Genomic DNA, 16,576 nt, shown 5'->3' on the forward strand with positions numbered 1-16,576 from the left:
GTAGGGCCAGGAGAGAAACCGCCTCTTTTCTGTTTTTAAAGGTGGAGGTAGGAGAGGGATAAGGGGCAAGAATAAAGGACTAGGGAGGGGAGAACCAGAGGAAGGGAAGAAAGAGAAACTGAGAAGAAAGAAGCCTCCGCGGAGGGTGCTCCAGCCTCACCGGCTTGGCTTAGATGAGCCACTACTTAACCTTAGGACGCTTTGGGGGTGGGGGTGGGGGGTTGGGGGAGTTGCTGCCCTGTGCACAGGCTACCTCCTCATGGCCTAGTACAGGGTTTCCCGGGTGGCACTGGTGGAAAACGCATGGTTGCTGGACATGCTGTTTGGTTTCCTGGAGAACGTTGGCCTCTTCTTTCGGCGGCGGCGCCACCCAGGACAGAGGCAGGCCAGTGTGGACAGGAAGACCTGGCGGAAGTTGGCGGAGACGAGGTTGTAAAGGATGGGATTGATGGCGGAGCTGACGTAGAAGAGAGCGTTGGTCAGCATATAGAAATAGTGGTAGAAGTCGAAGAGGAACCTGTTGGGGGAGAAGAGGATGTTTAGACTCCAGTGGCTCTCACCAGGCATGCGCACGGGCCAGGCATGCGCAGTGTTGCAGCTTGGGGGTACCAAAGCATCCTTAACGCCTTTTTCATAGGATATCTAGAGGATCTGGCTTTGACCACAGCCCCAGTTGGGCATGCCCCCTCTCTCTCAGCAGCCCATCTTGATTGTCTACATAGAATCCTGTTCTCAGTGTCTTAAGGCTTCAGGGCCCACTAATCCCAAACCACACAAGGACAGGAACCACTAAGGCTCCTGATATCTGTGCATGCTACATCTATTCATGATGATCTTAACTCCCATCTCCAGGCATCCCTGACCTTCCCAAACCTTCACTTAGAGCTGCTTCTCTGCTCTTTAGTATCTCCATGTGAGCAGCAGCTATGTCTTGTCCATTGGTGCCTATTAGTCTGATGGTGATGTTTCTCACATGCTAGGGAGCCCTGCTCTGCTACAGAAATGGCTCACAGTAGGTTCACTGGCTGGGTGGTGCTCAAGACTGCTCTCACCATCAGCTGACTCATTTGTGCAAACAAGGTTCATGATGATTACGTACTTTCCACCTGGGAGCCTGAGTCATGCTTAGCAGAAGGGGCTCTGTGACCGGTCTCATCAAGAACCTGGACACTGAGTCTCCTACAATTTGCCCAGTTGACAACCTTCACAAGTGGCTTGCAGCTGGAGGTTGAGCTTGTCTCCCTGTCTTTTCCCTTTGTGTGACAAATCACAGCTCCTCCTGTGACTCTGTTGAGCCCACCAGTCTGGTCTGGAGTAGCTGTGACCAAAAGAACCTTCAGCTCTGACATAAATGTCTCAGGAATGACTTTGAGTGTCTGTTGTCTGCTTTGACCTCTTGTCTATAATCATCCTCCCTGGAGCCACAGGCTCAGATCAGCTTTCCCCTCGTTCCAGACAGGCTTGTGGATTGTGGAGCTCATGGTAGCCCTGTCTGTCTCTGTCTGCTAGAGTTCAAATACTCACGTAGTCCACTGTTCATCTGAGATATAGCAGAACATGAGGCGCCGCACATGGTAGGGCAGCCAGCAGACCACAAAGGCGATTACCACAGCACCTGCAAGACAGTCACTGCCTCAGAAACACGGAGAGAGCCACGGGAGACAAAGGTGACATCCTGAGCCATGGAAGACAAAGGTGGCATCCTGAGGTCATTGCCCTCAGAAATAGGAGAGAGCCATGGAAGACAAAGATGACATCCTGAGCCACGGGAGACAAAGATGGCATCCTGAGGTCATGGGCCGTTTTCTTTTCTCTTGTAATAAAACAAAACATAGTAACAACCAACAAAGCACCCGGTGAACAGAGTGTGTCTGTAACCCAGTGCTAGGAGACTGCAGGCCTAGGCGGAGGCTTGTGGATGCCTAGAGCTCACAGGCAATGGATCACAACTGAATCAATCTGTTCCAGGTTCAGTGAGAGACACATATCAAAAGAGAAGGTGAAGAGCAAGAGAGGAAGACACCTGCTGTTGACCTCTGGCCTCCACACACGTAAGCAAACACACACAAAACAACCTAACAACAAATGCAACAATGTTGCATGCTGCAGCCATTGTGACAGACAGCAATTCAAAAGAAAAAAAAAAGGCATCACGTGATTCATCACCCCCTTTCCTGGGAATCGACCTGGAAGAATTAAAAACAGAAATTGAAAAGAATACGTGCACTCCATTTCTCAATAGTATCTTTCCCAGTCAATCACAGAGGTGGAAGAAACCTGGGAGCCTGTGATCAGACAGGTGGATCTACTGCCCTACTAGTGTGTGGTCATGGGGTTCATGCACACAACAGGAACTTGGATGGGTAAGCACTGTACAGTGGAGTACCATTCAGTATTAAATAAGCAGGAGATTCTAGCACTTGCAGAGAGGGAATCTTTGGGGTCCCTTTGGGTTTCTCAGCCAAGAGGGTTGACCCCAAAACAGTTCTGTTGGACAGCTATGAGCATGTTTACATAGTCTTCTGTCTGGCCCGCCTCTGCTTGAGGTCTTGGGTGCTCCTCTCTACCTTCAGCCTCAGCCTCCTCCTGGGACCAGGACAGGACTCACCACTCACTCTTCCAGTTACTCTGAGAAACACTAAGTTAGTGGTGGACACGAGGTGGTTGCTCTGGGTCCAGCAATGTCCTTGGGAGGAGGTGTTTGAGAATGAACGCTTATCACAGTTGCTACCTTTGGGTACAGACGAGGACATCTGTGAGGAAGGCCACCTAGACCCACTCAGGTCTTGTGCCAGCCACTCTGGGCTCTAGGGCCTGGTCTGGGGGACTTCTTACTGTCACATGGTTTGTCCTTGAGGTTGTATCTAGAGCTGCTGGGAAGCAAACCTGAAAGGGGCAGGACCAGGAAGGAGCCATAGCCACAGGAAAATAAAAAGCAAGACATGGATCTGGAAGATAAAAAGACTGCTGTCCTGGGTCTTTCCTATCCACCATCCCTGATGAATGATTCCCAAGGTTGCATCAGCTGCAGGATTCAGGTCTACCCCTCTACTTAGCATTGTTGCTGCGAACTGTCTAATCACCAGGCATCTGCTTGGAAGGTTTGTTTGGCCTTCTGCCTTCAGGTCTGTTACCAGGACCTTCTAGTCCTGCATAGCTAGATGTTACCTCCATGGAGGTCCCCGGCTGCCAGGACTGGTCATGTGACTTCATTTATGCGTGTTCCTGGGGGTATACTTGCTTCCTTGACAGATCCTTGATTTACAAGAAAGCTTACCCATGTATGTTAGTAAAGCTTCAAGCTTAGAGTTGGCTTCCGGCCTCTGGTTGGTTAAGTGAGGATGTGAAGCTGTCACAAAGAGGACAGAGCACCAATGCTGAGCTTGGACCCACATTCCATCCCATGTCTTTACACTCGGCTCTGGGTTGAGCCCCAACAGCACTGTCTGTTCCCCCCTGGGTCTGCGGTTACGTACGTAAGACGAGAACTCCATGGCGCAGGGCCTGGACACGGCCTGGCTCGATGGACATGTTGAACGTGCTGTGCTCTAAACTGTTGTGGGTGCCCACAGTGCACACACCACGGCCCTGCTCGGCGGCCTGGTGCACCATGACGGTCAGTTTGTTGGCTATCACAGTGTTTAGGATGGAGATGATCAGCATGGGAAACAGGAAGGACATGAAGGTGTTAACCTGCAGAGAGCAAGAGGCGACTGTCAGACACAGATGCTTACCCACCAGACCTGGGGACTATCACCCCGTGTGCTCAGAGCTGGAGTTGGGAGGTACTTGACAAATTAGGAGGGCCAGAGGCCATCTGACCTGCCTACCAGACCCGGCCCTCCCCTGGAGCTCCTCCCCAGGTTCAGCTTTCAACCTGCACTCCACTCCTCTCCACTCCAACAGGCTTCAAAGAGATCAGCATAGCCTCTGCTACCTGGGGCTGGGAAAGACCTTAGGTGTTCTGACAAAGGGCCAGGCTCTGAGTCCTGGGCCTGAGAATATCATGTCCAGGACTCCAGATCTCAGCATGGTCTGTCCAGTGAGACTGAATCCTTAGCTCCCACACTGCATGCAAACAGTTCACACTGAGGCCTTCATACAACCTGCCACCCACGTGGTGTCTCTCAGAGCTCTGGGGATGGCTAGCAAGCTCCGGGGACCGCTAGCACTACTGTCTTAGTCAGGGTTTCTATTCCTGCACAAACATCATGACCAAGAAGCAAGTTGGGGAGGAAAGGGTTTATTCAGCTTATACTTCCACATTGCTGTTCATCACCAAGGAAGTTGGGACTGGAACTCAAGCAGGAGCTGATGCAGAGGCCATGGAGGGATGTTACTTACTGGCTTGCTTTCTCTGGCTTGCTCAGCTTGCTCTCTTATAGAACCCAAGACTACCAGCCCAGGGATGGTACCACCTACAATGGGCCTTCCTCTCTTGATCACTAATTGAGAAAATGCCTTGCAGCTGGATCTCATGGAGGCATTTCCTCACCTGAAGCTCCTTTCTCTGTGATAACTCCAGCTGTGTCAAGTTGACACGCAAAACCAGCTGGTACACCTACACAGCAGCCCAGGCCTCTCCATACACTCTGCATTTGGGAAAACTGAATCTCTGAGGTTCTCTTCATAACTCAGAAATGGCGGGACATGGATTTGTTTCCTGGCCTGTATGAGTTCAGCCCGGCTTTTCCAACAATGTAACGTCCAGCTGACCCTTGGCTTCAGGAGGCTTCTTGGAGCATTAAAAAAAAAAAATCACACAAATGTGCACATGTCCTAGTTGAAGTCCATGGAGAATATGGCCATCACAAAGCTCCTGACTTATGCAAGGACAGCCATGACCAGATGCTGGGAGTGAGGGGCGTGGAAACCCAGGGCGCTGGAGTTGGCTTGGACTTCCCAAGCCTCTTTCAGACTTAGTTGAAGCACCTGTGAAGGCCTTTCTCCACTCCCAGGTATCCACAGACCACCCCTGGGAGGGCCTGGGAAAAAGGCAGTTCAAAATGCCATTTGCACAAACAAATCTCTGCTCAACAGGCAAGGTACACACCTCTCCAGAGAAGGTCAGCACCATCTCCCTCTTGGGTTCTTTATGCCCTCCCCAAGCTGCATCTCCTCTGACCTTGAGAATAGAGGGCCTGTTCCATCTTTCCCCAGGAGGTCAGGAGCCAGAGTTGTTCCTCCTGTGTGTTTACTCACTCCATTGGAAGCCCATGGAGGGCAAGCAAGAAGTCCTCTGTCTGCTGTGAGCCCAGCTGTGCCCCATCCCAGGAGATACACTAATTTGATTCCTGGTGAGTCACAGTGGAATTAAACACACTGGATGTATCCAACTCGGATTTAAAATGTCAAAACATTTAAAATACCACACCTCGATGAACACAGGCGGCAGACAGCTACCTCTAGGACTGGCCAGAGCTGGAGCAAAGCAGCAGCAAGATGAGGCGGCTAGTTCCAGACCCTCAGTGGCCAGTCATTGCTCCTAAACCCGAGGTTCCGAGGCGCACGCCTTTTCTGACCCTCACCAGGTGTAGCCCCAGCCTTAGAGCTGTCTGCTTCCAACTTGCATGGGCACGGCAGCCCTGGCCACACAGGATAGCCTGAGAAACATCTGTCACCTCTGTCAACTTGAGGATCATGCTGATTTCACAGCAGGATGCATCAATGCTATCCTACACAGCTGGAAGCACCCACAGCATCCTTTAATGTGCCTTTCCAAACCAGGCCCCTGTGTCCTGGGGGGACATGCAGGCAGATGACCCCAGATCACCCTGATCTGTGACCCTGAGCAATGGGGAGGGAGGGACATGACCAAGAACAGGGAAGTCAGAGGGGGCAGCGCTGATAATAACCTGTGGAGGGAACCTGTTACACAGTTAGGATGCATACATCCTGGGGAGAGAAACCAGACTCAGCATTGCTGGTCTTAGCGAGGGACAGCACATACCACACAGTGTCTCTGCCTCTGCCTCCCCTTCTGTGTGGCTGTCTCTCCTGGTATCTCTTTGTTTTTTCTCCTTCTGTTTTAGACATATGCACCAACTCCCATGGATGAGACAGGACCCAAGAACAGTTAGGTGTCAGGCTACTGTGGGCCACCAGCTTTTTGATCATGTTTACAAAGCTGGATTGGGGTGCTGGGGAGGACGGTGGACCCCAAGAGCATGCCAGCCTTTGGAGTTCTTGCCTTGTGTTCCACCCTGACTGCTATTGGTCCTCTCAGTCCTGGAAATTGTCGTGCACGAGGAAGGCTCTCCAGAAAGGAGCAGAATGCATGGGGTGGATTAGGGGTTGGAGGTTGGGGTGTAGACAGATAGGAATCCTATATCCTTGGGTATCTGTGACCTCAAGCAGGTCCCAGAGAGACTCCACATCTCAACAAGGAACTTTAGGGGCTGCTGAGGTGGCTCAGCGGGTAAGAGCACTGACTGCTCTTCTGAAGGTCCTGAGTTCAAATCTCAGCAACCTCATGGTGGCTCACAACTACCTGTAATGAGATCTGACGCCCTCTTCTGGTGCGGCTGAAGATAGCTACAGTGTACTTATTTATAATAATAAATAAATCTTTGGGCTGGAGTGAGCAGGAACTGAGCGGAGCGGGGCTGACTGGAGCGAGCGGGGCTGACCAGAGAGAGCACAAGTCCTAAATTCAAATTCCTAACAACCACACGAAGGCTCACAACCATCTGTACAGCTACAGTGCAGTCATATACATAATAGAAATAAATTAATCTTAAAAAATCCCAACAACCAGGGAATCTTAGAGTGACCAAAGGTGCTCCCATCATTGAGTGCCTTCAGTAGCACCCAGGATTACCATCAGGATGAGCAAAAAAGCAAGCTCAGAGTTCTTGTCAGGAAGCTGGGATGGCACCTGTGAGGAACTGGGCTAGTTTAGCTGCTGCCCTCCGTAAGTCTATATTTTTGTGGATAAGAAGGGAGGCAGATTGAAGGGTTTGATTAGAAAAGATACAGTGGTAAGAAAGAGATGGTAGGTTCAAGCTTGTACACGGATGGTGTATGGGGGAGATGTATATAGCCTGTGTGTCAACAGATGTGGGCGCATGTGACAGTGGTGTATACTCTCCCCACCCACCCCAAGTCACCAAGAGGTGGCCTTAGTCTCAGATCCCTACACTGAAGCTCTGACCCTCAGGTGCATTTCTCCTGCAGAACAATACTGGGGCTTCTCCCCGCCCCTAGTTAAACCCATTGTGTTTAGATAAAAATCTGAACTCACTCACTCCAGCCAGCATCCCGCAAAGAATGAGAAGGAGCTGAAGAGGCTGCAACGCCTAAGAGCTGAGAAACAAAAGAAAAAAAAAAACCAAAACAAAACAAAAAACAAAAACAAAAAAACCAAACCAAATCAAAAAAACCCAGCAGGGTGAAGTAGGAGAAGTGCCTGTGTGACCTTCTGGACCAGCCTGGGCAGAAAATGTGAGGGCACAGGAACCTGCTTGACGTCTTCGATCTGCACTCTGTCCAAGGCTTGCCCGTGCTGAACCTGTTCTGGCTGGGGCTCGTTTGCCACCCTTACAGAAGGCAATCCCCTGCTGAGCTAGCCTGTGTCCTCACATTTTCTGGCCACCCTTCTCCACTTCTGCTGGGACCGTGGATGATAGCATAATGCACTGATATCAAAGGTTTCCAGTGCAGCCTTGTTTGAAATAACAAAACCAGAATGAACTGGAATGGCTACCACTGAGGCAGGCAGCTAGCTGGCCAGTCCCCACGCATCTGATCCTGGGGCACTAGTTGATACCGGGCACCCCGAGATAACAGTTTATGGAGAATATATCCAAGGGACTAAAGGGAAGCAAGGTGTGTGTGGCTCCCCAAGTTCCTCTAAGGCCCAGCTTGGCTCTGAACAAAACCTGATTAACCTGTACAGGGGCTGGCAGTGCATGCTTCAGGTGCCCCTTTTGAACTGAAATAACAGTCCCACCACACAAACTCTATGTCTAGTGCCCTGCAGTAGATGCCCAGCTGTGAACAAGAGCCCTCCACATGTCACACCAAAGCCACCAGTTTTTCCCAGATGTGGAGATGTTAGGGACAAAAGAAAACTGTATCTGGTGGGTCTATTCTCATCTCACCAGAACACAACGGGGTGGGGGTTCTCTTAAAGTGACACGGCCCAGAATTTCACAGGAGAGTGACTGCATTGCATTATCCTCAGGATGGGACTGTGGAAAAGACAAAGAAGCCATCATCTGAAAGACCCCACAGGATGCCTGAGACCGGGGTTCTATTCAATAAGGAGGAGGGAGCTAAAGGTATATAAAAAAATGTTGACTCAACTTCTTCTGGAATGTCCCAACGGGTGGCAGGTCTAGGATGCCATGTTGCTCCTGTCTCCATTTGGATCTCTGTCGCACTTGCCAGGGATCTGAGAGTGGCCCAAACCCTTGACATGCTCAAGGCTGCTCAGAAGGGCTCTGAAGAAAACCTGACGTGTAGGAACCGGACTCCAGCCAGATGAAGTATATGTAGGCTCTTGCTTTCATGAGTGAGTGTATGAAAGCGCCCCTCTGCTTCCAGGAGGCATCTCTTGGGGCAGCTTCCATTCACTTCCTTAATTTGACTTTACTCCGCTGTGGGTCCCTGTCCTTCTTTTCTGGTTTGGGATTATTGGAAGAGCCTGGACCTCAGACAGAGTCCAAACAGCAGATTTGCTGGGTGGTTCTCAAGTCCCAGATGGAAAGACAGCACCACAGACAGCTAGCTATACCAAGAGGGCTGTGACCAGAGTGTAGGCAGGACCCCTGTAGCCTTCTTCTCCCAGGAGATGGCACATCTGACCCCCCACCTCTGTGTCCTGGCCACCTTCAATGTGAGAGCCAGACTCTTCCCTCCTGCTGTCCAGAGGTGCAGAGGCTGGCTGCCGTATGGTTGAGAAATTGGCAACAGAAAACCACGAACATCCACATCCTGCCAGTGCCTGGCTGTGCCGTAGGCCTGGCACCAGCTTGGCTGTCAGGAGACCACAGACTCAGCCTGGAGGCCTCAATCGAATTACAGAAATGGCCTTCTCAACAGCTCTGCCCTTGTCCACTTGTGCCAGGTTCTAAGTCCCTGGAGAAAGCTTAGCACAACAGGGTGGATGCAGGGCCTGGCCTTGGTCCAGAACCCTCAGCACAGCTGGTGTGGGGCTTTTTTTTTTTTCTTTTTCTTTTTACTGGGTGGAGGGCAGAAACAGGTGACAAGATGCTTCAATGTTTCTAGCCTCTCTCAAAATTAGCCCCAAACCATCTGGGTAAGAGAGTAAGTCTTCAGGGCAGGGAAGGGGCAGGGAGGACTGAAGTCTGTCTGCCACGCCCTCAAATATATGCCAGCCAAAACTTCTATTAGAATGCTCAAATCTGTGGAACATCTGCTGAGCAGCAGCAAGTGACTTCTAAATCCCCAGCAGTTTGAGTAGCAGTACAGTGGAGAGTGGGTGGGCTGGGTACTGCCTGGCCCACATCCCATCTCTGTACCCAACAGTAGTGGAGCAGGAAAGAGCCCCAGCTTGTACCCAAGGCTCACTTTGTACTGCAGTCAGAAAGGCAGTGCTTGGCTGGACAGATTCCATGACTGTGTCCACACCAAGCTAGGACAGTAGCCTTTCTTCTCATGAGTAAGAGTGTCCTGAACAGTAGCTCCCACTTGCTAAAATGCATCTGTTGTGTCTCTACTTCAAAAACCCAAGGCAATTCATTCAGGTTTGCCGATATGCCTTTTGTTTGCATTTTCCTAAGCTGCAGGGCGTTAATTTGACACTGAAGGATTAAACATCCGGCCAAATGCTCAGCACAGTACATTTAGAGCCCTTGACAGAGGCTGAGCCATCCAAGAAAGTTCTCTGTTCCATGCCAAGAAAGCCTGGGACTCATGGACATTAGCTTCATATTTCCAATGATCATGAAAAACCCTCATCTGGGCTTGGGAGCAAGGCTTTGCAAGCCTGGGACAAAGTTGGTTGCTGGGGCTCAGTGGTTGTAAGCAGAATACACATGCATCTCAGAGTGTACGTTGCATATGGGCAGTACAGGACACCCATTACAGCGGAATCTCCAGCCCTACAATTTGCTGTGTGCTTTCTTGCCATGTAATTGTGTGGGTAGTGCAGCGAATATCCTGCCTGTTCCTCCCAATTTGTAATTACCACCTACTGCCAAAGCTGGCCACTGCACTTCCCCGTGGACATCTGGCTCTTCAACATCGGAGTCTCAATGGGATTAGTGCTGTGTCCCTGCTCAATAAATCTGATTACAGTGAACACAGAAGGGCGTGTCTTCACCCACAGGAAAAGGATTTAGAGTGTGAGGGAAGACTTTGGTAGAGGTCTTCCAGTCCCTACCACAGAGCCTCAGGCGGGACAGAGGACTCATAGCTTGTACAAATCCAGGCTCTGGCCTCTTCCTGAGTGACCAGGTTCTGAGCCTCACCTCTGGGTAGGGGACACTGCCTCGAGCCAGCTTTCTGCTGGGTAGGACTGTGGGACATCTGAAGGCAGGCAGAAGTAAAAGCTCTGAAATGGCAGCAGAGGGCCAGAGAGACAGATTGTCCAGGAAAGCACTTGCTCTTTAAACCCTCATTTAAAAATTCAGGCACAGAGATGTAAGCCTGTAATCCCAACACTGGGGAGGCTGGTGGAGACTCGCTGGCCATCCATCTGGCCAGTTGGTAAGCTGTAGAATCAGGGAAAGGCCATGTCAAAAAAACAATGTGAACCGTGATAGAGGAAGTCATCTGACATCAACCATTAACCTACACACACACACACACTCCACACACACACTCACACACACACACACCACATATACATACAACACACAACACACACACACATATGCCACACACCACACACACATACACACACATACCACACCATACACATACACAGACCACACACATACACAGACACATGCACACCCCCACACACATATACACACATCATACACACATACTACTCATAGACATATACACCCACACAGGTACACACATGCACAGGTATGTGAATATTCACATGCACACACACTAGCATGCACCCATGCACACACATGCCCACATACACCATACACACATACATACCACAAATGCACACAAACACCACACACATATGCACACACACACACACACATATACACAGGCACACACATGCACACATATGTGAATATTCACATACATACACTAGCATGCACACATACACACCACACACACATACATATACACACAAGTACACACACCAATACACACCACACACACAGACACATACACACAAACAGGCACACACAACACACAGGCACACACATGCACACATATGTGAATATTCACATGCATACACTAGCATGTGCACATACACACACCACATACACACACACACCACACATACATACACACATACCACACACATACATATACACACAAGTACACACACCACACACACAGACACATACACACAAACAGGCACACACATACACACAGGCACACACATGCACATGTATGTGAACATTCACATACACATACTAGTGTGAGCACATGTACACACACACATACACACCACACACACATACATACCACACACACACATACCACACACACATACACCACACACACATATACATCACACACACACACATACACACCACACACACATATACCACACACACATACACCACACACACATATACATCACACACACACACACACACATACACACCACACACATATACATCACACACACACATACACACCACACACATATACATCACACACACACACCACACATACATATACACCACACACACACACACACTCCTGAGGCTGGAAGATGAGGAGACTAAACTGTAAACTGTGGCCCAAATGCTACCCAGTGGGAAGGGGCTTTGGAGGTGGAGCAAAGCACTTACTTCTCTGTTAGGGGGCTCTGCTCCTCCCTCCCAGTCTGCAAGCCCCACCAAGTCCCATTACCTCATTAGTCCCACATTCATTTGTCCTTTACTCCCACTTGGAGCTTTTTTTTTCAATAACAAAGAGGCTTTTTTGTTTTATGAATGGCACAGCGTGCAAATTCACACTCTCCAGAGTGGGAATCAGAGAGCCCTGGGTATAAGCTCCTTGATTTTCTCTCTAGATAGGGGAGGAGGTTGGGGGGGGGGGAGGCGTGGAAGAGAGAAAGGAAAACCAAAATTGATCTTATTAAGTGACCCTGAATTCCTTCCAGTCTCACTCTGTGGCTGCCATCCCCCAAATCCCCATGCAGGAGAGGGTGGCACAGATCACCTTCAGCTGTCCTGTCTTGGTCTTTCCCATCAGGATCCCTAGTGAGCTTTGACGTCACAGACAGCAGAAGGGCGGATCCACCCTCTAAGGACAGGGCGGACCTGGCATGCTATAGCTTCCGCCCTATCTGCCCTATCTGCTTCTAGGGCAGCGGGGAGAACAGTATAGGGCTTACCCACCCACTGCCAGCCATGAGTCAACCTTCTGGGTCTTGAGAGCCAGGGGTTTGAGGAGCCTCCCCTTCCCCCAGGCTCACAGCTCTCTCACAGTCTCAGATTAGCTTGCCAGCCTTGATCTTCTGCCATAGACAGCAGAAGGAACCTTGGTCATGACTGACTCCAGCTGTCAGGCGATTTCTGGTTACTGTTCTCAGCTGGGGGTAGGCTGTGTTGCAGGCTGCAGACTTGAGGTGGTACAACCTGGCTCTTTCTGGAAATTCTATAACATATGTCCATCTCTCCCCTGGGGCTAGTTAAATATCCCTCCATCCTCCATCCTCCATCCTCTGGCACCGTGTAAGGTATTGCATGTCCCAAGCTCCTTTAGGTAAGGCCACTTATCAAATACCTCATGCTTGCAAGGTGTCCTACTTGCAGAAGTGGGAGGAGCCGGGCAGTGAGAGGGAGGAGCCTTGGTGGGAGACAGAGATGAGTTCAAGACATTGTGAAGGGTGAGCCTGTTTTCAGAGAGCTTGACACTTGTCTATGGACTGTGATCCTTCGGGCCAGGAGGGGTTGACAGGGCAGGAGCCTTAGCCTGTGAAACAGGAAACTGGCACAGCTGTGTGCATATTTAGGGTGCCCTGCCTACATGGTAGGCACAACCTGGAGCAGGAGTCAGGATTGGCTCCCACATTAGGAACAGGTGCGGGTAGAGAGGGATGAGCACTGTGACTGGAAGTGAGGCCATGTGGGGTGTCACCTGAAAGGAGGTCCCCGCCCTCAGGTGGATTGCAGCACACTGACTTTGCACCGGCTCTGCCATGGTGCTGAGGTTGTGGAGTCCTGGCTTTGCAAGCACACAGTATGGCTCCTGTACAGTGCCCAGCACGGGGTCCTGTCTGGCAGCGAGAAGCCCCCACAGTGACCATTGTGGGCCCTGCCATGGTGCTCACAAAGCAAAGAAGCCTGAGTTAAGAAGAGGCAGGTCATCACGAGCTCTAACCTGGCAGTGGGGACCATTTCAATCCCGCTCTGAGTGAGGTCTACCCTCTCCATCCTCTGACATCCTAGAGCAGGAGTCCACAGATGTCTTCAGTAAAGGGTCAGAGAGTGAGTGATTTTGCTTTGTGGGCCAGATGGTCTCTGTCACAACTGCTCAGCTTGGCCACCAGAGCCCAAACTAACCACAAGCAACATGTTAATAAACAGTAGGCCGTGTCTACCCTGTCCATGATAGAGCATTGTCCCAGCTCGTTGTCTCCTGCCTGAAAGACTCAGGCTTATGGCCATGGAACGCACACTGGGTACTGGTCATGTCACAGTCCATTTGAGAAAAATGGGGACCAACATGATCATTGACTGTGTTCTCACACCAGTGCCCAGTGTATAGGAAGAGCTTGAAGGAGCAAGAGGAGATATCAAAACACGTGCTTGAGAAGCAAGATCCCACCTACAGGCAGGAGAACAACACCTACCAGTGTCTTCTGTCCATGGCTTCCAGGTCCAGGATGGCCAATGGGCTGGTGGCATGCATGGCTGAGGACCTGCTCTACCCCTAGGGAATCTAAAGAGAAACCATTTCCTAGGCTCTTTTACTTCACATTCAAAGTAGTTTAAAACAGCCCCAAGGATGGGTTATGCTTGGCAGAGGCAAGAACCCTTTCATGGCCAAGCTGGGCATTGCCTGGTTCCATAGGCTCTGAAGGCAACACCCCTATAGTTGTGCACACTGTATGAAGAGAGGTGAGTTTACTCCAGTTATATGAATCTCCCCAAACATGTCTCCATTGACACCCACATCCCAAGCCTGGCTCCTCTGGACACCTTCTACCTGACAACTGGAGCTTTATCCCCTCAGAAATGTCCCCGCAGAACCTATTCCCCAGACAAATCCTTCTACAGGCCCTTGGCACCCTGATCCACATTCTGTTGAATGTCCTGAGCTGTCAGTCACCCTCACTGGGATGCCTTGTCTGGCATGTTCAAGGTGTACGTGAAATGAGATTTGTTTCATTCCAGTCGGATTCAGAGTAAACCTCCCCGCCTTCCTCACGCCTGTCTCAGACAAGCACGTGAGAGATAGAGGAGGGAAAGGGGAGGGGGATGAGGGGAAGAGAAGGGAGAAGGGAAGGAGGAGAGGGAGGGGGAAGAGAGAGGGGGATAAGGGGGAGAGGAGGAAGGGCGGTTCCTTGTCTCTATTCTGTTGGAAGGTGGATGCTGCACCCACCAGGCAGGCTGAGCTGCGTCCTCATCAGAGTCAGAGGTCTATTATTCTCCACGCTGCTGCTGCTGGGCTCTGTCATTGACCTGGATGCTAACTGCACCAGTAGGAAGCCTTGTTCCAGGCATTGGCATGCAGGAGCTGCATCTAGCCATCCAGCCGGGCTCCTGCAGGATAGCATTCCCTGCCTGGCCAATCTTGTTCTTGCAGGCTAGATGAGTCTCCTTTGATGGCTTTGAAATGGCCACTTGAAGGCACTCAGGCTCTGGTCTGTAAATTCTCCCGGACCATAGCATACGTAGGAGAAAATCCACCTCAAGGCTAGGTTTAGTGTTGATGGCATATTCTCGTGATTGAAATGGAGTCAAGGTCAGCTGTAGGTGGGAGGGAGAACATCCAATTGGCCATTTCTCTGAGCCTCTAGTGAGTCAGGTCCTTTATGCAGCTCTGTCTCCAGCCGGTGTCTTATACACTGGGGGATGGGGGGATCTAGCTTGCTCAGTCATATCCTCACAATGACTCTGTGTCCTGGAGGCTGCACACATGCATAGGCTCTCAAACACACGTGGAAAGACTGTGGACAGAGACAGATGCACATAGGTACACATACACAGACATGATGCAGACACCAGAGCCTCCTGGGTCCTGAGAGTCTCAGCCCTCAAGGAGATGACTAAACTGTGATCTTGGAGGCGAGCATGTGAGAAACCGGTCCCGGCTTCTCACTCATGCCTGACTCTTCTAATTTCTCTCTGTTCAAAAGCAAACAAACGAACACGCACACACAATCCCTAGCTGTACGGGAAGGGAAAACCGGTGCCTCCTAGACTAAAGAACACAGCTTCCTCTGCAGGGAGACATGCCATGTCTCTTCTAACAGTCAATCCTGTTGGGCAGGTAAGCTGCCTAGCTAAGGGAACACCCCTCTGGAAGGCAGATTCACCTGAAGCTGTGCTAAGGAGATGGGAAGAATATCTATCCCTTTAATGAAATAATCTATTTTTCCTTCCCAGAATTCCTGCTATTAATGAAATGGCTGCAGAACCACCATTGGGGTCTGTTAGATCTGCCAGCCTGCACCCCAAGCTGCAAAGATTTAACTTCCCCTTCTTCTGTCCTCTCCTCTGAATGCTGCCAGAGCCTCTGGACGCTCCCTTTGGTACCCAAGCTTCCTCATCCTTTCTCTAAAGCATCTGATTTTGGCCACTCGGTTGCCTATCTGCCACATGGCTGACTGCTGGACAAATGTACATGCCTGAGTAAAAAAGGCATAGTGTTTTCTTTTCCCTCTCCTTTGGGAAGTTGCCAAGAGTTACACCTTGCCTTTCCTGGAGTTTTCCTTTTAAATGATCATAAAATTATCCTTAAGCTTTTGAATCCATTTTTAAATTCTTTTACTGTTGAGACTAGTAAGCCCAAGATGGGACACTCTCTCCCTTCCCCAGTAACATGACAACTCTAGCAGGACTTTCTAATGCTTCCAGTAATACAAAGGAAAAAGGGGATAGGGAAGGGAGGCTCCCAGTCATCAGCCTGAGGATTAGGGTTGGGCTTGGACAAGTCAGTACACTGTGTAGGTCACACTGGGGCTTCTACAGAACTCAGAGAACAAAGCATGTCTCCCTTTACACTTTCTTGAAGAGAGGGTTCATCACCAGACCCAACCCTCAGGTTTCCCCAGAGACCTGGCAGCTTCTCTGTAAGTCCTGGTAGAGAAGAGCTTGGTTTTTGCTGCTGTTCATACTTGGGTAGCATCAGCCAAAGTGATCCTGTGGTACTGGACCAAGGTAAGATTGTGTTCCCTGCTCCCTGAGGTCTAAGAGATGACTGTGTCCACGAGGCTGTCCCAGAAGCACCAGCAATCAGCAACTTCTGGCTCAGCTACAATGGCATGAGCATGCATCTGTGAATACACCTGTGT

General features: G+C 50.4%; 1 protein-coding gene across 1 annotated transcript in view; it reads right to left on the reverse strand.

The window, feature by feature from the left end:
• Positions 1–264: 264 nt before the first annotated feature.
• Positions 265–16,576, reverse strand: part of Ntsr1 (neurotensin receptor 1) — a 42,383-nt gene continuing 26,071 nt past the window's right edge. The window contains exons 2-4 of the mRNA XM_021156860.3: positions 3,477–3,693; positions 1,525–1,615; positions 265–517 (exon numbers count right to left, since the gene is read on the reverse strand). Of these exons, the coding sequence (XP_021012519.2) occupies positions 265–517; positions 1,525–1,615; positions 3,477–3,693 (561 nt within the window). The remainder of the gene's footprint in view (positions 518–1,524; positions 1,616–3,476; positions 3,694–16,576) is intronic.

Source organism: Mus caroli, unplaced genomic scaffold (assembly GCF_978045245.1).
Source record: "Mus caroli unplaced genomic scaffold, Mus_caroli_1 scaffold_2, whole genome shotgun sequence".
NCBI classification, from domain to species: domain Eukaryota; kingdom Metazoa; phylum Chordata; class Mammalia; order Rodentia; family Muridae; genus Mus; species Mus caroli.